Consider the following 22,447-nt stretch of genomic DNA (forward strand, 5'->3'; position numbering starts at 1 on the left):
AAAATAGTATGTGTCAGATTTAACTATCCAGAGCTGAAAATTCTTTTTCATCTTCCCAAAAGTAAAATGTGGAATGACAGTAATCTGTAAATTACTACAAAAGGATGTTGTAGTCATACATAAAACTTCATTGTACCTTGCACACCAGGATATTAGTCATAGGTCAGCATTCTTGCAACTTTTTATATGGTCCGGGCTTTAATTTCATCTAAATCTAAGATAAAGTTAAATATACCATCAGCCCTGGAAACATGACAATAGATAACAATCTGTCTAGTCTACTTATCTTTGGTGACTGTTCATTTGTTGTAACAGTGTCCTCACACATTTGTTCCATTGATTGCAAAAACCTGGGGCAGAAACCATGGAGTAATAGCGAGATGACAAAAATGAACTGAAAGTGGAAAGCTGACTGACAAATGAGAAGCCCATTTCCACCTTCAGCATATTCTCTCAGCATCTTGCTTTATTAACAAGTTTCATGGCTCTTGCTGTATCTGAAGGAGATCTCCCTTTGATCCCCTATACTCCATTACAAGGATAGCAAAAAATGCAAAGCAGTCTATCCACTTCACACCGGCCGGAATTTATATCCTGGCACATTAACAGTGTGCACAGTAACATTACTTTATATTAATACTTCAGCTCTGCATCTAGATTACTCTCAAATACAGGACCAGAACACATTTGCTAGCTAGATTTGGATTCCCATGGCATCCACAGTGTCCTTGAAGAAATATCTTCCTTTAGCTTCAGAACATGACTATGTACATTCAAATCCTAGTACCTTTCAGGAAACTACTTTTTAACACTATTTCCCATCAGTAAAGTTAACACTCAGATGACCAACAAAACCAACTATGCAACTTGTAACTTAATATTTTAGCATTTCAGTTCTTATACAGTAATGACTTCATATAATTGTCTCAGCAGTAGCTATTACCTGTTAAATCTGTCCTCAAATCATGAGTTAATATATGAAACACTTAAAATATCATAATACTTATTTTAAAAGTTCTGTATAGATCATAGTAATGTAAACTAAGCATAAATTTCTTATCCAAAAAATGTTTGGCAAAACTGATATTATAATTCAAAAGCCAAAAATTGCTTCAAGCACCCTATTACGTAATACCAACTGGCAGCCAAATTGGACTGAGTATGATAAAATGATTTTTAATAGAAAGGAGACATTCAAATATGGGAATTTCTGAAATAGATTGCAGGCAATGTCGCAAAAAACATCCTGATCCTCAAGAGCAAAAACGAATACCTTCTCAGAAGAGAAGATGGCCAGCTACACTAAGCTCAGAGGAAACACTGGAAGAAATTAAAGGAAACCCACAAGAGAACTCTAAAGTCTAGAATATTCTCTGCAGACAGACAGCTGATAAACCTAGACTAAAGAATACATCAGATTCAGCTTTTGCAGAACAAATACATCTTAGGATTTAAAAATTTTTTCTCAGTCACACTTCCAAGTGCTCTTGCCCAATCACATGATTGATACAAAGCTCAAAATATTCCTGAGCCCCACCTGAGTACCATATACAGAATGAAGTACTCATTAGGTTCTATTTCTCATAGTCTAATGCTGAAATTGGCAAAAGAAAATAGCCAGCATCTCCAAAGCACAGGTTCATATTTTGCACTTATCACTGTTGAAAAGTAAGAACAAAGAATATTTAAAAACTAGACTAAAATATTATTTTCATTTGATGCATGTCTCATGCATGAAAAGGGTCTGACCACTAGTTAAGAACAAACAGCTCAGAAGTAAAATCTGATTTCTGAAAGAATCCACAATACATAAAGGCCCATAGAGTCTTCTGAAAAAAAACCTGTTTTCAGACACTGAAATACTAGAAATAAAACTACAGACATTAATACCATTAACACGGCACTGTTCATAATTCAAACAATGTTGTCTCATTGCTTCTTAGCAGTTCTGTACCAGCATGTCTGAACAAACTTTGCTTTCCTCTTAAAATTTCTCCCAGTAATGAAAAGCAACTGGTTTTACAGCATCTAGCACAATGGAACATAACCAATAATTTATCAAATCAGTCATGTAAAAAAATGCATTTGAGAGACAAGATTTCCATAACCTTTACCTAAAGAAAAAAAACCCCAAACCCACACCTTCTTGACCATGCAATATGACTTTCAAAATCATGTTTAGAAATTGCTTCTGTAAGTAGAATATTTGCAAAGTCCCAGAAGTTACCACTTTTCTGACGTTTATTGGAACATGACCAAGAGTGAGGCTCTGCAGAGGCAATTCCTTAAGAAAATATTTTTAGTTCTTATTAATGTTAGAGCAAGTCTTGGGAAACTTGCAAAAACAGTTCCTTTTAATAGCATGTAGTGGTTTGGTCCAAAATACTCATTACATACATAGCATTAATCCAAGTCATTTTGGTTTAAAGCTGCCAAATGTGCACAGCACATTGTACCAGGACCTGCAGAACAGAGCTATATACATGAGTAGAATCATGACAAACAAATATTTTCTACACACATAACAGCTTTGCCTTACACTTGCTTTTGGCTTTAACACCAAGATATGGCTTGAAAGTACTGGCTTTTTGTCAGGCTGGGGTTTTTTTTAACTTTACATCACAAATCCAAGGAGAAATTAACAGAGTAACCTGATATTATGCTACAAAATGGAGCCTTGACAATATAGAATTGATCTCAGGCTCCTTCATTTCTAAAATGAAATTAAATTTATACCTCCAGATCTGGATTTCTGCTAACACCTAATGTTTCCATACCAGAACTCCTCAGAATTCTTTGAAATTCAAGTCTGTGAATGCTAATAGCCCTTGCAATAAACTTCATAGCAAAAAAAGTAATATAAGAACATATATACACCTGGACACAAGTTGTATAAAATTCCACATAGTGTTCACCAGCTTGTCTCAATGTCAGCATGAAAGAACTTGAAGCTGAATCTTTTTACCAGACAGAGATACGGTTCCAGTTTTATGTTTAGAAAAAGATACAGAAGTTGTATTTGAACAATAATTTTTTTAAACCCCTAAAATTAGTTCATGACACTTGCAACATAAGTGTAATTTCCAAACTTCACACCAGTCAAGTCTATTTTTAATATTATTTCATGTTTATATTTTAAGTACTTTATTTATACATCAACGTACTCAAACTACAAGAATCTCACAAAGAACATTTATATAAAAATACTTGTGAGATCCTTGTAACACTAAATGAACAGTGTCAGGAATAACAAATATTTTAAGTTCATATTTTATCATTAGTTTTTTGCCAAAATGAGCTTACCAATTTATCTGCAAGCTATCCCTGAAATAGAACATTAGCATACATTCTACTTGTGGTTTTTATACAACATTTATGTTTTATACCATTATTAGCAAGTACGACTAAATTTGAATGCACTCTTCTGTTAAACTTGAAAATGCTTCATTAAAATAATTTTCTACTGTGGGAGTAAAGACTGTCAGCTCTTTCTGCTCAGTTATGACAGAGGAAGGACAGTACCATTTATATCCTGCTAACTAATCATGTAAATGAAACTCATACCAGAAAACTCTGAATGTCACTTTACATTTGAAAACTTTCATTTATTTATTCCTAAGTGGCAGGTGTACTTAATTATGTTTTCAAAGTAAATGTGCCATTTGTCAGTTTATTATAAGAAGTCAAGGTCTGTCAAAGAGATTGGAATTGCATAATGCATTAAAGCACACTTTTTACTTTTCTGATTTTTCACACTTCAGAACAGCAATAAGAATCCCTTTCTATTTTGCCCCTCTTCAGGATAACAGCCCTAACTTTTTCTCATCTTTCATTATCTAGATTTTTGGCATATCTATAGTCAGTTATATGCATTCTAGCCTTCAAAACTGACCAAAACTCAGCTGTAGCTTTTTAAGATAGTAATGATTAAAATTAGACATTCTAAATACTACTTACTCTATGTATAATAAAGTTCAATCCTTTTTTTAAGCATACTGAAATACCTTATAAACTGCACCACATAAGTTAGACATCAGAAAGTACCTTGATAAAACCACTGGGTTTTGTTTTTGTTTATTTTATGTAATATATTTTTTGGAAAGTTCAGTGTGCACTACCGTTGAAGGAGTTCTGTATTGCCGATCTCTGGAATAACTAAATGAACTCACTTCACTTACTTTCTAAATTACCAGTGAATAATATGGATAGTATGGAAATAACTCCCTAAAAATGCTTCCTGCATTTTCTTTTCAATTTGCATATATAGAAGTATAGGAATAAATGTAAAGAAATATATTTTCTTTGAGAGAGACAATATTTCACACTATGTTGCTATTCAGTGATCACTGCAATGCAAAGAACCAGTGCTTCCTGAAACAGAGGACTTCACAAAAATTAAATAACTCACCCTTCCCTTCAGAAATCCTGGCAGCAACTCTCCACAAAGGGGTCAATTGTTTTAACTTGCTTCTCCTCTTAATTAATTTTACATAAGCAGAATACATATAGAAAGTGATTTCTGTCACTTACAACTACAACTGTCAACTTGGCTTTGGTCATTTTCTGATGTGCTATTAATAATTGCATCTGCACACTCACCTGTAGCTTTCTAAAAGTGGAAAATATGCAAGTCACTGTAAAAAGCAGGAAAAGAAATAAGCAAACAAGTTCTTAGGTTCACATTCTTTGGTATTCAAGAGCCTTTTAAACAAGCTGTCTTACAAGGCTTTTGTGCATTCTACCAGGAGCTTAACATGGAACATTAAGTGCTAACTGCAGTCTTCATGCCTACCATTCACAAGGCTGGAGGGACCGAAAAGCTTGGAGAGAGGCATCCATTCCAGCAAAATCCCAAAATTTTACATCATAGTCATATCCACCAGTTATCAAACGAGCACCTGAAGGATCCAACCCCAAAGCAGAAACCTGTACAGAAAAAAAATACATAATCATATTCATACAAACTTTTTATTTTTTTTCTACAATTCTTCAGGGTGTCACCAAAACATAAAATGCTACTAAAGTGAAAAAAAAAAACAAACCCAAGCTTCAAACAACCCACTGCCCTGGTTTCTTACTAAAATATCTTACCTACATTTTCATTTTGAAATTTCACTACCTTGAATAAAGTCTGAGTACTTCTGAAGGATTAGGAAGAATGGAAGTAAAAATTACATAGTCTGAATAAACCACTGAAGATAGCTGAGAAAAAATAGTTTACAGTGTTTATCTCCTAATCATCTCATTGCAAGATTTGGCTAAGTTCTGTTTCTATGAAGAAAATTGTACTTTAGACTTCTATCAAAAGTACAAACAATATTTCTAGCAAAATAACAAAATAGTTTAATATCCACTAGTTTAAGATTCTAAGTTTACTCAAGACAGCTCATGTGCACATACACATGGCTTAGTTAAATTTCTCTTCTGAAAAAAATAGAAGAATAAAATAGGGTATTGATTTTTTTTAAATCACAGATTTTTAAAAAGATACCGTTGTAATAAAATAGGTCAAAATAACTTCTCAAAACCCATTTCTTTTGTATACAAAACCAGCTGCTCAGAGCTATTCAGAATTTTGAGGAAAGAATCCTAATGCTTATTACTCTTATCTGTTATTCTCAAATCATAGGTCAAGTAAAATGGGAATTTTACTGAAAATCTATTTTAATTCTCTATTCAAAGAACAGTAATGTTCTATAGTACAATAAACAGTATTTCATATACTAAAATAAATAGTAGTGTTCAAATCACCACATGGACAAATAAGATAACAGAAGTATTTCACTGGAAATTACATAAAACAATTACATAAAATCATTTACCTTCAAAATTATTTATTTTCCTTTCTCATTTGTGAAAATATTGTATCTACTACTATGATTTCAAACATTAGCAAAAGACTAGTTGGACAGTGTGCTAAATTAATTTAGATACCAAGAGATTAATTTTCAAAAATTAAGTCATCTACATGGGAGAGTGTTGAAAAGTAGTATCAAAAAATATAAAACAAGAGTATTTTTAGAATTACTAAAAAATTACACCTAACCTGAAAATTTCAGGAAAAGATAAAACTCATATGGAATTCATGCTTAGGTTTTAATAGAACCCATGGGTAAAACCCAGACTATAAACAGCAAATTACTTTTAACCATTGCACAAAAACATGGGTCATCCCACATTTTTAAGACAGATAAACATCAGGTTGAAGAACCCTTTCAGTAAGTCTCCAACACAATAAAGTAGTAGTAGTAGTAGTAGTAGTAATGATAATGATGATGATAATAATAATAATGTTCTATAAAATGCCAGGAAAAGCATTTCAAGAGATAAACCAGAAAATCCTGAAGGAAAAAGAATAATATTATACTTGAAAAAGAACATTCAAACTTATACAGAATAAAAGAAAAGCCTTCATTTCTGACTGGAGGGTAATGCCTGAGAATAGTGTCATGACTACAGGTTAGCAACACCGAATGTCTTCAGGAAAAAAAAGAATTCAGAGGAATTACTTTCAGATGTCTAAAACTGCATTTAAAATTCTAGATATGGATGTACAAAAATGATAATAATTTTACAGAGAAGATGCTTACCTATACATATCTTCTTTACATGTATACATGAAAAGTACTGACTGGAACTATAATTTAATGCAGGGACATAGAAATACCACCAAAAAAACCTTGTCTCAAAGATATATTAGCCTACTACTGTATTTTTTTTTCAAATCTTTAGTATACATCTATATACCCTGTGTTACGGAGACTTCTAAAACTTATGTAAACTGTTGAATAGTTCCCACAGAAAACATTTTAAAACATGGAAACAAGTTCAATGAAAAACTAAACTACAGAAAACAATTGTCCCAATAAAAACAGCATGTATGAATGAAATTTATTCTTTAAGATGGACAGTTTGCTTTCCTAGAATTTAGATTTCCTTACATGAAATAGTATGGGCATCTTTTGAGTTTTCTTTTTCCAGTTTCATGTAGATGAAGTTCACTTAACTATTCCTTATTTTATCAAGGGCTCATTTCTAGTCATTTTCTCCTTTAGGTTCCTGCTGCTCCTGACCAGCTCTCTGCTGGTCACTTTTAAAGCATCACCTAAGGTAGGAACAGGTGATTCCCAAAGGCTGGAAATCAAGCAGGTGAGGCAGAAGGCCGGCTTGGCTGAACAGGGATGTTCTCTTGGAAATAAGGCAAAAAAGAAAGGCGTATGCCCTGTGGAAGCAAGGTCAGGTGACATGGGAAGAACACAGAGATGCTGCTTGGTACTGCAGGGAGAAAATCTGTACCAAAGCTCAGCTGGAGTTGAAGCTGCCCAGAACCAGGGGGAAAACACGATTTTTTTTCAAATATATTAATGGTTAAAGGCAGTGTAGAAATAATAAAAGCCCATTACAGGACTGGGATGGGCACCTCACAAAGAGGACAGAGACAAGGCAGAGGTGTTTAAAGCTTTCTTTGCCTCTGTCTTCTGATGGACCAAGGGGGTCTCAGACCATGACTATGAGAATGATCAACTTCCAGCCAATACTGAAATTGTGCACGATCTGCTGCTCCAGGTGGATCCCTACAAATACATGGAGCCTGATGAGATTCATCTGAGTAATCCTCAAAGAGCTGGCTGATGTTACTCCAAAGTCTGTCTTGATGATTTTCAAGCAGTCTTGGGAATCTGGAGAGGTCCCAGTTGACATCATCTTTGTGGATCTAAGTAAAGCTTTTGATACTGTCTCTCATGGAGTCCTTCTGGATAAAATGTATTAGGAAAAGACTCTTCACCCAGAGGCTGGTTGGGCACTGGAACAGGCTCCCCAGGGAAGTGATCACAGCACCAAGACTGACAGAGTTCAAGAAGTGTTTAGACAATGCTCTTGGGCGCATGGTGTGACTCTTGGGGGATGGTGCTTTGCAGGCCCAGGAGGTGGACTTGATCTTTGTCAGTCCCTTTTCAACTCAGCATATTCAGTGATTCTGTAATTAAGATACCTCACAGTATTTCAAATATACAATGCCCTAGTATAGCCAACTGTCTGAAAATAGTACTTTGAAGAAAACCAACAAATGATGGTCCTATTCACCAGGGAACTGACTCCTCCTTAATCTAAATGTCCTCCTATAATTCAGAGGCATTCACTTGGGGAAATCTTTTCAAACGTGCAATCTCTTATGTGTTTCCAAAACGAATATGCCCCCTTTACAACTTAAATGGAAATTTTGAACCCTAACCATTTCATTCATGATTTCTGACATGCAGAAAAACTAGACACCTCCTGATTAATCAAAACACTCAAGTGTTCTATTCAATAACTTCTGTATGAGGAAGCCATTGTGATATGAGATATTAGAAAGCACAGATTACATATTCTTTCTCATACCCACCTATGTATCAAAAGTACCATGAGAAATAAAAAATATATATGGAGTTTCAATGGGAACAGTAATTCCTATTACACTGTAAAAGCAAGACAACTGGGAAATTAATCAGGTTTCTGGAAAGACTCTCTAGCTTGGGAAATCTTTTCTGAAATTTCTCAGCTGCACAGGAATAGAGTCATCATCAAATCCACATTCACTAGATTGAAGAGGTACAGATGGGATATATAAGTTTAGCTGAAATACAGTACACTGTATGAACATAATGAGAAGACTGTATTTAAAAACATTGGGGCAGAACACCAAAATCAAGATATGAAGTTACTCCCATCCTCATGTATCTAAGGTCACGGGTAAGTGGTTTCACTGTTCTAAAACAAACAAAAAAAAACGCAAAAAGATAGCCCTTCTACAGAAGAGATCTTTTTTTCAATTATATGTTTCATTTACTGCATCCAGTCTAATCCAACTGTGCCATATATATCCCACATTACAATTCACCTCTGTTCTAGGTGATGACAGCTGCATTCTCCTGCAGTCAAAATATCTCAGAAGTCTTCCAAAACTGTAACTTCCACTTTACAAGGCCTTTTAGTTAGAAATAACATAAGCTTATTCTTTAAGAAGCCATGAAAAGATTTACTGGTTTAATATAAAGAAAAATAAATCAAAAAATTTTACCTAACGAAGTTTGTTAGGACATGTATTCAGAAGGAAACATACTGCAGAAGCAGTTACTGTCACATGTAAAACAGGAAACTATTTGCACTAGTACGCTACTCTGCAAAACCTAGTATTCATAAAAATTAATACGCAAAGCAGTTGCATGCAGTGTGTGTAGAAAAATGCACTCTGTTTTGTTTAGTGTAATGCAATGCATCTCTTACAAGTCTTCGACCAGTCAGCATGTAAAAGCAATTGAATTTGTGTTGGAAGATGTGATTATACAAAGATAGCAACACAGAGGAAAAAAATGATACTTCCAAGTTGGATTGTGGTTCTTTAAAAGAAAGCAAAGGAACAGTAGTGGAGATAAAATCTAGAAAAGACGGAGTCAAAAACAAGAAAGAACAAGATTTCAAGAAATTGAGAAAGGTGTATAAAAGGCACTAAAAAGATTGAAGTAGAATGAAGTACTCAGCAGCAAAGAAGTCGTTGGAAATAACATTCTCCTTTAAACCAATGACCAAAGAAAGGTCTAGATTAGACCTACGTCTACATATTAGGAAGGTCTAGCCTACAAGAGGAACTCTAACAATTACAGAGAGAAGACTTGATGAAAATGAGACAACAGTTGAGTCATACAGAGCTATATTTAGGTTTTTATGAGAAATTGAAGAGGTGGTCCTGAAACACACTTTCAATAGCACTAAGAAAAGAGACCGACTAAAACAACAAATCAAGGAAAAAATTCAGTTCTTCAACTTTAGCTGGTAAGTATTTGTTAACTTATTTCACAGACTGACAGTTCTAGAAGAGCTTGAAGGGTTGAAAACATGTTATCACTTACTGTCTTCGTTCCATGTTGGAGTGTAATTTCATGAGAATCTGGAATTTTCTTGACAGGGTTCTGGAAAAGAAGAAAATTCACCTCTATGAAAACAGTGCTATCACCAAAAAAAACCACTAATGCAATATATATGTAAAAGTAAGAAAAGTTTCCATCACAACAGTTGTAACATGGGGAGGAGAAATGGGAAAATCATAAACCAGAGACTGATTTCACATTTTTATTTTCATGGATATACTCCCAAAAAATATGATGAATAATTGTTTTAAAAATATGACACCATCTTAAGACAAAAACAGGAAAATATTTTCTTTTTTTTTCTTCTTTGGAAGATATTAATTCACACAGAAAGAAATGTAATGGAAGTACTCAAGTACTTTGAGCAACTTTCTACAAAGGTCATATGAATCATTATTCTCAAAATACTTATTTATCTGGCATCACTCCAGTTTCCTAAAACAGACACAATCTATCCCCTTGATGTCTGACATCTTTGTTATAATTTTCTGTTGCCAAAGTATGATTTTAAAATAATTTTAGGCACACTTTATACTACACATTAAATCTCTTTCCTTATCCATCTCTGCCAATCCCTTCATTATTTTTCATGCTTCACAGAAAAGTCTCTATAGCATCAGGCTGATTTCCTTCGTACTTGTTTTATCTTCTTTATCATTTCCATCTTCTATTTGTCTGTTAAAACTGAAACTCTCATTATCTTTGGTTTAGCCACACCTACCCTTCTTCTAACTTTACTTCAATTAAAAGGAAATATATTTAGGTTAGGTATTAGGAAGAAGTTCTTTACTTTGAGGGTGGTGAGGCACTGGAACAGGACGCCCAGAGAAGCTGTGGATGCTTCATCCCTGGAAATGTTCAAGGCCACGTTTGAATGATGCTCTGAGAAACTTGGTCTAGTGGAAGGTGTCTCTGTCCATGGCAGAGGGCTTGAAAGGAGATGGTCTTTAAGGAGGGAGGGCATGTTGTGCACGTGCATTCATTAGTTGTCTTCCAGAGCAACCACTTTGCTCACTGAAGCCCTACTGGGAAGTGCCAAGACATCCCCTGCTGATGGGAAGTAGAGAATAAATCTTCTTGTTTCCCTTAAGAATAAATCCCTTGTTTCCACATGTGGCCTGCACTTTTACTTCATTACGCTGCCTTTATTTTGATCCATGTGATTTTTTTCCATCTTCCTGTCTTCTCCTGCTCCATCCTGCTGAGGATGGCAGTGATAAAACAGCCCAGTGGACACCTGGCATCCAGCCAGGGTCAGCCCACCACAAGGTAACAGTAAAGGTTTTCCAATAGCTACACATGACATCCTAAAAGGTATAGCCCACACAGCATTAAGTGACATTTCCACAGACTCAGTGGTTTAGAAGCTGAGAAGCAGCTGTAACTCAAAATTCCTAAGAGAAGCTGTGATTATGAAAATGAGTTTATTGTTCAACTGACACTATAAAGCACACAGACAAAGGTATAATTATAACACAAATTAAGTTTTCAATGCTCCATCATTTCCTACACTATAAACTGGTATTTGCTATTCTTGGGATGCAAAAATCTGCTCAATAGCCACTTGCTATCCAAGCACATTCCATAAAAACCAAGCAGTGAAAAGCAAACAGTTTCCAAGATTCACCCACAACAGCCGTCACCCACAACAAAAGATGTACTATTTTTGTGAATCAGAGGCTTTCACAGAAACCATCTGTTGCATTCTTGTCTTAATGACTGCAGGGTCGCTCTTCTGCTTTGGAATATTATAGAATTCTTCATTTCACGTACCTTACCACAAAGGTAGGTACTGTAAGTCTATATTGTGTCAGCACTGAATTTAAGTTTCAAAGGGTATCTTAACTACTTTAAGAGTTCTTTCAATAATTCAAAGAAAAAAAGATGAATTTACTAATAAACAAAATTAACTAGAACAAATGTAATTTATTTTAATTGCTAGCTCCTAGGTGACAATGATTAAATTCCCATTTTCATGAGAAGAGAGGAGCACTAACATGAAAACATTTTTGCTTTACACCACACTCACGCTGAACAGTATTCTGGCTACTTAGTTCAGGAAAGAAGAACAGATAGGAATATATTCTGCCACCTGATAAATCAAACATCCTGAGCCTGAAAGTTAGACATTTGGCGACTGCTACTGGTGCTAAGCTCTGCAGTGTCCAAGGGATGCCTGACAGTTAAAGTAACTGTTTAGACTATTCAAAACAAGAAATTAAGATAACAACATCCAGGAACATATCTTGGCATAACATCTTCAAATTAGCTAAACATTTACAAAAAACCAAGGTGGCTTATTCTATTTTAGTTAACCATGAACTTCCTAAATAACTCAGAATGCTGTATCGCTAACGTGCTACAGCACATGCTTATAAACACCCAAGATAAACAGATGCAACTACCACTTTTCCAGTCATTACACTCCAAAGAATAAAGAATGCCATAAAATAATTTTTTTCACAATCTGAAAGGGGAATATAGTTAGTATATTTATGCTGATTTGAACATCTGGATATCACGTAAACTGGAACTGTTTCAGACTGTAAGTCTGAAAAAATGAAAAGGTAGAGTTTGCCTGAAGTGTACCTGCACTTCCAGGACTTAAGCTTTTGCTTGGATTTCAGATGCTAAATTTACACAAACTGATTCCATAATTTCACTAACATTGTTCTACAAAATTTGTATTGTAATTAAAACTAGAGGAGATAAAATCTTTAGAGGATTTCTGGTTTGGTTTGTTGTTGTTGTTGCTGTTATTATTTTCTTTTAAAGCACATGAGGAAAAGACAGTATTTTAAATTTCCCCTTCAGCAGAAACAGAGGGAAACATTTATGGTGTTGACATATCTCCTAATATTTTTACAAAAATTCTCGATTCCCTGGCTGACATAAGATCAATATATATTAAATCTGTGAAACAAGAGTATTCTGTGAGTTCAGAGTTCTTCTCCAAATGAAAACTCTTTGCTTAAAAGCAATTTCTGCAAAGGGACATTGCAAATCAGCATCACATCTGCAGTGATGGAGTTACTCTGCAGTATGGAGTTACAATTTCTTCAGGGAATTCCAGCCCTAGCTGAGCGCTAAACTCCTGTGCCTAACAACAATCCTCTATTTACTGCACCACTGTCAGTAAATACTGTGGATTTTTTTTCCTTGTTCTTTTTGGGAGGTCCCTTATTCTCAAACAATACTCAGAAAATAGGCCACTAGCAACCAGAGGCTGAAACTAGATTAGTCTCTCCAGATTGTCTTGAAAAAAATCAAAGACAAAACCAAAAAAAATCAAATAAACCAAAATTACTCACTTTTTCATGGCCCAACCAGAGAAGGGGAAAATGATGCCTTTAGGCCTAAAATAACCTCTACTGTTCCATTTGCAGAGGTCTATATATCACTAAATGGAAATTATATTGCATGAGAGAGACTTGCAAGCTATAGGTATTCTTCCACACAACAGACCTTGAAATAGGAACTTCTCTGGGTACCCAAAATACTACAATTTACAGAGAAAAACCACTTTTTTCCCCTCTGTGTTTGCAATTGCCCTTATAAAGGATCATGCCTTCTTTGAGGATTTAAAGACTGTATGCTGCCCTGGAAGAAAATATTACTTTCCTTTTCTGGATAACTCCTTTGTTCTCAGCTCTCTGCTGAAACGCTGGCTTCCTGGAAACTTGAAAAGACACTCATTTGTGAGAGCAGAGCTATTGCACAGCATGGAGAAAAAAATGCAAAACTACAGCTGGTTGAACTAAAAGGTGAGCACTTTGCCTGCCTTGAGCAAGAGAAAAGGTTAAAGCTGATTTGGCTACTACCAGTTTTAAATATCTTTAAGAGAGCCACTGAATTGATCAGGGAGCTGGAGCACTTCTCTTGTGAGGACAGGCTGAGAGCGTTGTTCAGCCAGTGGAAGAGAAGGCTCTGGGGAAACATTATAGCACCTTCCAGTACCTAAAGGGGGCCCAAAAAAAGCTGGAGGGACCACAAGGACATGTAGCATTAGGACAAAGGGGAATGGGTTTAAACTGAAAAGGCAGGGAGGCTTAGGTTAGATATCAGGAAGAAATTCTTTACTGTGAGGGTGATGAGGCACTGGCACAGGTTGCCCAGAGAAGCCGTGGATATCCCATCCCTGAAGTTTTTAGGACCAGGCTGGATGGGGCTCTGAGCAACCTGATTTAGTTACAGAAGCATTGGAATGAGATGGTCTTTAAAGTCCCTTTCAATCCAAATCATTCAATAATTCTGTGATTCTACTATACTAAAAAACCCCTTCTGCTCCAAGTGTAAACACATCCTGCTCTTTTGGGTCTCTACTTTGGTATATTCCACAGGGAAGATGCTGTCTGTTCATGAGCAGGAGTGATGAGGAGGCAAGAGCTACACTTTACACAGATTTCTCCATTTCTGGTGAAACTATGGGTTTTGCAGAACAAGTATCACAGAGGTGGTCTGACACCAATGATTACTGCCTTATTTGAAGACAGATGGAAATGACTGGAATCCTAAATGGGCAGCAGGAATGGCTGGTGGAAGTAGAAGGGGAACAACAAACCCTAGCAACAACTGGTAATGAAAGTACCTCCATCTGCTTAAGAAACTGCAGCAATTCCATCTCCCAGAAAAAAAGGAGTCCCTACAGAAAGCCATGTTTCAATCATTCAAATTCCAGTCCTTCTAGCAATTAAGAAAAAAAAGCTTTCTATTTTTGTGCCTTTTCTTTAAATACATAATGTTCATGTTTTCTTTCAAGTTCTTTTAAAGCTTATTATTTTTCCATCCAAAATTACTGTTTTGCGTAGAAAAGCAAATGCCATACTGCTGAGGGTCAAGGTGGGGAGAGCAGGAAAGTTTGAAATCTCTTGAAAGGCTTTTATTTTGTACACCAGCATACAGACTGACAGTGCTGAAATCTGCCTTGTGACCAGATACTAACAAATTTCTCTCTCTTCTGTTTTCTCCAGCAAAGAGTTCAAAATCACAAATGCAAGTAAAAAAGAGTAATCAAGACGACAGCAAAGAGTTAAAAAGAAAAATGTAGTATCTCCTAATAAAAATGTTCATTCTATAAATTATGTTACATACTAAAAGAGAATGCTCTTAAAACATTTTAAGGACAAAAATATGGGCAGACAACTCATCAACAACCACGACAGAAAGAATGGGATATCTGACACAGTAATTCCCAAAGCAGACAGGTACAATAGCACAAGCTTTTCACAGAATCATGGAATTGTCAGGTTGGAAGGGACCTCTGGAGATCATCCAGTCCAACCCTCCGGCCAAGGCAGGGTCACCTGTAGCAGATGACACAGGAGTTTGCCCAGGAGGGTTTTGAACATCTTCAGAGAAGGAGACTCCACAATCTCCCTGGGCAGCCCATAAATTTTAGATATAAAATACCACAGAAAACCACTGAATTCTGGAGATAAACCACTGTTCATCTCAACCACCAAAGAAATCTGGTCCAACTGCTGCAGTATCTAGGCACAACCACATGTTGATATGAATAGCAGAAGGCTTCAATTCATGTTTGTTGTTGCTTGCTATTGTCTGTATCAAAATGTGTTTGGTTTACAGGTCAAGTATTCTCTCTCATACATCACTTAAAATACAACCTAAATGCTTCTTTTCGGTGTAAAGAAGTTATAGAAGTCCATAAAACTTCATAGGAGGACACTCGCACTTGTGCTGGAATTAATCTCAGGCCCACAAACAAGGAGTTTTTTCCTTTCTATCTCACATTCAACTTCAATATGCTAGTGAAGGAAATTAAGAGACTATTTTAGTGATGATGAACGGAGAGAACAGAATCCTGCTCCATTCTTCAATATTAAGCCTGAAACACTATTTGCAGAAAGATAAAAGGGTGTTATGAGGAGTATTTCACATATCTGGAAGAAAACATCCCTCATGCCTCTTTTCAAACTAGATAAATGTTTTAAGCTGTTAGGCACCCAGATGAATTTTCCATGACAGCAGTGAAAGGTGAAGGCAGTAGTAAGTGTTCTCATTTATTTTTTCTGTTCTTTTTTAACCTCATTTTTCAAACAAACACACACTGATGTCACGTTTTGTTCCACAATCATGCACTGATTAAAACCATATTACTTGTAAAATGGGCAGGTTTTCCAAGTCACAATTTTTCACTCTTTTCCTCTGTAAATTAAACTGAAAATAAATGTGTAAGATATACACTTATGTTGCCCAAGTGAAGACTCAAGAGAAAGACAGAGTATGAAAAACCACATTATGAGAGATGGGCAAGATGCTGTTCTACAGCAACCCAAAAATATAAATATTTTCAGGTTTACAGGAGTGCACTACCCACAAACTTCCATGCAGAAGGAAGCATATAGATTTGAAAGGACATTTCAACAACTTTTAATTTCCTCTCTTTTAGGTGTTAGAATTGACAGATGTATTCTCATTCAAACTTGCATGTTATTAAACTCAGCTTGGCCCAGATTCCCATAATCTGAGTTTCTAAATGTGATGCATCTAAATATGGAAAACACTTACTCCAGACTTCCTATACAGCCTTCAAAACTAAGCAAATAACTCAAGAAGAAGGATCAGTGTACCAAAAAAACAAAATCATTGGGAAACCTCTCCTCTTCATGAATTATTACAGAAAGTACAAAGCATCTGAATTCCTAGCATAGGTGCCTTGATTACATTGGATGAATCAAGGCATGTGTATCTGTATTATCTAAATTTCTGGTCTGAAGATAAAGGAAAATATTCTGGAAAACAGGAGGATGCATGCAAACACTATTATGAATTATCTGGGTTGGCATTCCTACAAAATACCCAAAATATCTGTTACTCATGGAAAAACAAAGATAACTATAACTGCATGATGAATGCAGAAAACCTTCAAAATTAACAGAAATATTGGAAGGGCCCTACAAAATTATATTAGCCTTTAATTTAGGTAAGTCAAAACAGCGCAGAACTTACATCTTGAATTTTAAGTATAGGAAGATCACGGAGATGTTATTCTTCCCTTTAGTGAACTAAGAGGTATTGCTTCAGTGTGCACTCAAGAATTAAAAGGTACTTTAAGTAGATGAACTTCCTTTCAAATACCTACAGGAAGTAAATTTAACTATTCAATATGGAAATAATATTGTGGCTAGTTCCCCCCAACATCATCTAATTCACAGATCCGTGTAATTTTTTCTTATGATCTAAACCCTAAACCTTATGATCTAAACCTGTCACGTTCAACCAGCAAGGGGAAAGACCTTAGATTAAAACTTTATTCCAACACAACTGCCTAAAAATAATAAATTTCTAATGTTACTATAGGTAAGATACAACATATTTTATTACATGATGGGTCAAATGGTAACTCAGAGACTGCGGCATGACACAACAGGTAGTATCGATTAACTCTCCTGTTCCCTTTCATGCCACTTACCAGCACATCCTTTTCTGAAAAGACTCCAACGGCTTAGCAGTTTAGAAAAGGTATTACAAATAGAATCTCAGCATGTTTGCAAGCACCTTTTTTAGATATAAAAACCATACTTCTGAAGTACAGCAAAAAGCCTGCTTGATCTGTCTTCTGGGGGCTACTCTTAGATAGATGTCAGGAGGTTGCTATTTTTCATCTAGGTTCCAAAGTCTCATTTAGATAAATTTCTAAATTTGTAACAAACCTTTGATTTATGAAGTCATAGTTATGAAGTCATGGTTATGATCTGAGAATTGTTCTCACAATGTATACCGAAGAAATTCTCTTGAGCCTTTTCTAAAACAAGTTATTATCATTGATAAAACTGATTTAAATCTAAAATTGCCTGGAGTCATTCAAGTTTCCTCTGCAGTTTCTGGGAGACAGGTTTACTTAAGCTGAATGTTCCAGTTACATTCCACTCACATACCCACCCACCTGTTTGATCTTTATCTTCTCAGTTTCAAATGCGTATAAATATAAATACTTCATATTTGCTGAAACAGTATGTACAACTGCCATGTACCACCAAAAAGCACCTGTGTTCAGTCAAGCCAGTTTTACTACAGTAAAAAAAAATACAAAACATTACTGCTACCTGCCATGTTAGGAATGAAAAAAATCTCTAGCATTTTCAGTCAGGCATATCCTCTGTTAAGGTTATTCTTTAGAGCTGAATAGAGTACTTTGTTTTAACAAAATGGAATAGTTCCACTTACTCTGCAACAGTAAAACAGCTCACACAACCATAGATCAGCTGACAATGAGGAAAAATAAAACAAACTCTGAAAGCTCTGTTCAGGTTGGTAGGTTTCCAAACCATAGCTTAATTATAAAATCAGAAAGGACAAATAATTGTGAACTTTTAAGTCTTTGGAGTAGAAGTGCCAAATGTTTAGTTAGATGCAAACAGGCATTCGCCTACTTTACATTCAGCTTGTGTAGAATTTTGTACCACAGGTTCCATGTGGGATTTCTACCACAAGGAATATGCCATAAAAGACACTCATGAAAGAATCCAAAACCAAAACATAGTATGCACAACCAGAATGAACTTAACATTCGTTAACGCGTAATGTTTTCAGCCTGCTAGCCAGTTCACTTAATTACTTACATTAAACTTGCTCCAAAACATCTTTTATCTAAACTATACAGACACTTTATCATTATCACCATTTGGCAAACTTTAGGGAAAAAATAGCATGAACTTCTTTCACCTGACTCACCAAGAGAAACCATGAACACTTAGATGTTTTTCATTCTTTAAAATAGCTTTACTGTTCTCTAGATTTAGCCTCTGTCTTAAAATAAAAGTACTTATGAAGTATCTTACAATTCAGAAAAATGTACAAAGTTAAACATGTTTTTTTCAAAAACATATTCTTCCCTTCTCTACATTTAAAGAGTCAATGATAATATTAAGCCTTTGTAATGCATGCAGCAAAAATCAATTTTAGCTACATGTACTTCTATGAAAAGTACATTAAAATTATATATGCAGTAAAATAAGTATTAAAGCTTCTTTTGCAAATTGCCTAAGCAGTGAAATTAAGTCCATCAGCAGCAATACACTTAAGATTTTAATTCTGGACTCATCAAAACTTAAAAAAAACCAACATAACCAACAGATGATCAATATTTGGCACTGCTATCTAAAACAGATATAATATTACTACAACTGAAATAAAATGCATTTTTCCTCATATCAAAAAAGAGCCTTATGCTCATTTTAAGACTTCTGGTGAACATGTTAGCATAAAATTTCATAAGCATCAGGATGATAAAACCTCTATACCAGTATAACAGCAACCTCATAAGCAAGCCATCTCTTTTAAATTGTTTGTGGTTTAATGACCAAAATTAAAACAATACACCATTGGTGTAGACCAATCCTTGATCTTTGACTGTGCAATTTATTTCACTCATACATACCTCAGTTTCCTCATCTGAAAAAATGGGAATAAATAATGCCTTTTTCAAGGAATCTGCTATTAGTTTTTCAGCAAAGTTGGTGAAGTTTTTCACATTTCCTAGGGATCCTGTTGTTCTTAGCAAAAACACTAGTCATGAAACTAAACAATTACAGCTCGAGAGAGAGAGGTGTTCACAAACTCCCCTTTTCAATGGTTCTCCAACTGTTATTGTAAAATGTGTTCATTAAATGCTTACTTCAGGATCTTGAGAGACAGAAATTTATGCAAAATATCCCACCTAGTGACAATGACTGCAGTTGTCTACAAACTTACCAAATAATTAGGGTAAGGAATTAAAAGTGTATGTGTGTGTTTGTGTCTGTCAGCTAGTCATGAAAAGAAGATCTGCAACCACAGGGCAAAGATAGGGGGACAAGGGTTAAAAATTACAGCATGTCTCTGTTACTGCAGGAAGGAAGAACAATTTCCTATGTAGCTTCCACAGCTGGTTCCAATTCTATTACTGTTTCGATTACTAATTCTCCCATGCCACCCATAAATTACCTTCAAAACATTAACATTTAAGCTCTATTATAGCAGCACAATTTTATGTAATGTGACATGAGAATAAATTGCTAAGTGACTTTAACTATGCATCTGGAAAGGGGAAAAGATACGTTTTTATTGTATGGACTTGACGTCCATGCTTGGAAGAAACACACCTTCCTTCATGCTTCACCCAGTCATATTCTTTTATCTAAAGCTTATGGCAGAAGAAAGCAGTGCATTAAGGCCAGATTATGTACCTCATACTGCTAAAATGGTTGTAATACCCAACAACACTGCGATAATTTTCAAAATGTTCAAGGCAAGTACTAAGCACTAGGTTAAAAATGGTAACTAGTGTGAATATCCTAGTTTTATTTGTAATTATAAAGGAAATAATTGTAAAATGTTGTGCCCAACAATTACAAAACATGCTTGTCTTCTATGCATTTATATGGTATATTTTACTACAGTACCTATGTATGTTGAGATCCCTCCAGCATATTGTATCAAAAATACCACTTCCATACATGTAATGTAGTCTGAAAATTCCAAAGGATTACAATTAAACCTGACAGGACACACAGCTAGACAGCCATTTATTTCTACAATGCAATCAAACTGTAATTGTTCAGTATGGCTCAGTACTGGGTTATACAGGAAAAGAACAAAGACCTCAACACATCTTTCCGTGGAATGTCACCTATGTTAAATCCAACACTTACTAGAGTCATTCCTCAAGCAGCCTGAGATGTAAGAGTATACAGAAGCAATGCTTTCACTTTTTAACCCAGACTAAGATAAAGATCCATTGTCTTGACAACAGACAACACTTTAACTGTGTGCATGGAAAAAGAACACAAAAATTCAACATCATACCTTACTGAAATGCCTCATTTCACAGATTTTTATTGACAATATTTAAGATCTCATATATCTTTCTTCCTTCATAACATACAGAAAATGTAGATTAGATACAACCTATGATATCTGTCCTTATTCAATAAGTTTCTTGATCTTCACAAGGAGTTGCTGCTGATACTCCATATTCTACAAATATTACTTGAGTTACAGGAAAAATCTTCCTTTACAATCTAAAATTTAAGTTTGGACTATATGACTCAAATGAAATTCCTATTAATTGTATACATAATAAACTTGTTAACCTAGTCGAAATGGATTAACAACAACATGCATCTTCAACTTGGTCTTAACAGACAGTTACCAATATATTTTTAGTTCATACAAATATGGCAACTTCAGATATTCAGATGAAGCTCTGCAATTACTTTCTTTGCAAGAGTCAGGAAAGAAAAGCACAGTCCATAGATACAAAGAACTCCAGATTTCAGACCACATATCTACTACGTATCTGCCGTAAAATTTTCAATATGACATTTGCTTTTGTGCTTGTATGTTTTAAATAGGATAAAATGTCCCATCTCGCAGGCGTGCTATCCTGATACTCCAGTAAATATAGTAGGTGTGTTAATTGAGCCACCACCAAGACAGAAACCATTATTAATGCCTATTATTTATAAAGAATCATTGAATTGTTTAGTTGATAGGGACCTGTAAAGGCCATCTAGTCCAATGCCCCTGCAATGAACAGGGATATCTTTAACTAGATCAGGTTGCACAGACCTCTGTTCAACCTGGTCTTGAATTTCGTTTCCAGGGATGGGGCATATACCATCTCTCTCTGGGTGACTTGTTCCAGCATTTTACTGGCCTCAGTGTAAAAACCCTTATATCTAAGATAAATCAACCCTCTTTTAGCTCAGTTCTATGACCTCTTGCTCAATAACTACAGACCCTGCTAAAATGTTTGTCCCCATCTTTCTGGTGAGGCTCCTCTCTTTAGTTACTGGAATGCTGCAATAAAGTCTCCTCACTGCCTTCCCTTCTCCAGGTCCCAATTCTCTCAGCCTTTTCCTCATAGCAAAGGTGCTGCAGCCCTCTCAGCACCTTTGTGGCCCTTTCCTGGACTCAAGCTAAAAGGTCTATGTCCTTCTTTTGCTGGGGACCGGCAGAATCCCCTCCCTCCCCTGCTGCCGATGGTGCTCTGGATGCAGCCCAGGACACATTTGGCTTTTGGGGCTGCAAGGACACATTGCCAGGTCATTTCCAGCTTTTCATTCACAAGTCCTTCTTGGCAGGGCTGCTCTCCATGGCTTTGTCCTTCAGGGATGTAAGACAAACAAAAAAACCCCCACAACAGGGGAAAAAAATAACAACCTTTGTGTATAACGCTTAAGTTACAAGTGCGGTCTTGCTGTTGTTGAGAAAACAGATACATGGTATTTCATACCTCCTGGCTGACTGATTGGGGAGGTTCCTAGGGAATGCATGATTCCATAACTACTGTTTCCATTAAAAAAGCAAGCTCAAAAATCCTCTAGCAGTTCTTCCCCTGTAACAAGAAAGTCCAACATGCTATTCTATCAAAAGAGAAACAAAAGTATAAAATACCCAAAAATGTGTGTGAGAGAAGCAGCAAGCTTAAAAACTTACTGGCTTTTCACAGGAAAGGACGAAGTGGTGGGAAGGAACATACAACCCATAAAATAATCTGAATCAAATGCAGTCCAAGATTTTTTGCTCATATTTGT

General features: G+C 35.6%; 1 protein-coding gene across 2 annotated transcripts in view; it reads right to left on the minus strand.

The window, feature by feature from the left end:
* Positions 1-22,447, minus strand: part of WDR70 (WD repeat domain 70) — a 128,129-nt gene that overhangs the window by 82,591 nt on the left and 23,091 nt on the right. For both annotated transcript variants that reach the window (XM_048291712.1, XM_048291713.1), the window contains 2 exons: positions 9,891-9,950; positions 4,793-4,926 (listed from right to left, as the gene is read on the minus strand). In XM_048291712.1, coding sequence (XP_048147669.1) covers positions 4,793-4,926; positions 9,891-9,950 — 194 coding nt within the window. The remainder of the gene's footprint in view (positions 1-4,792; positions 4,927-9,890; positions 9,951-22,447) is intronic.

Source organism: Corvus hawaiiensis, chromosome Z, assembly GCF_020740725.1.
Source record: "Corvus hawaiiensis isolate bCorHaw1 chromosome Z, bCorHaw1.pri.cur, whole genome shotgun sequence".
In the NCBI taxonomy this organism is placed as follows: domain Eukaryota; kingdom Metazoa; phylum Chordata; class Aves; order Passeriformes; family Corvidae; genus Corvus; species Corvus hawaiiensis.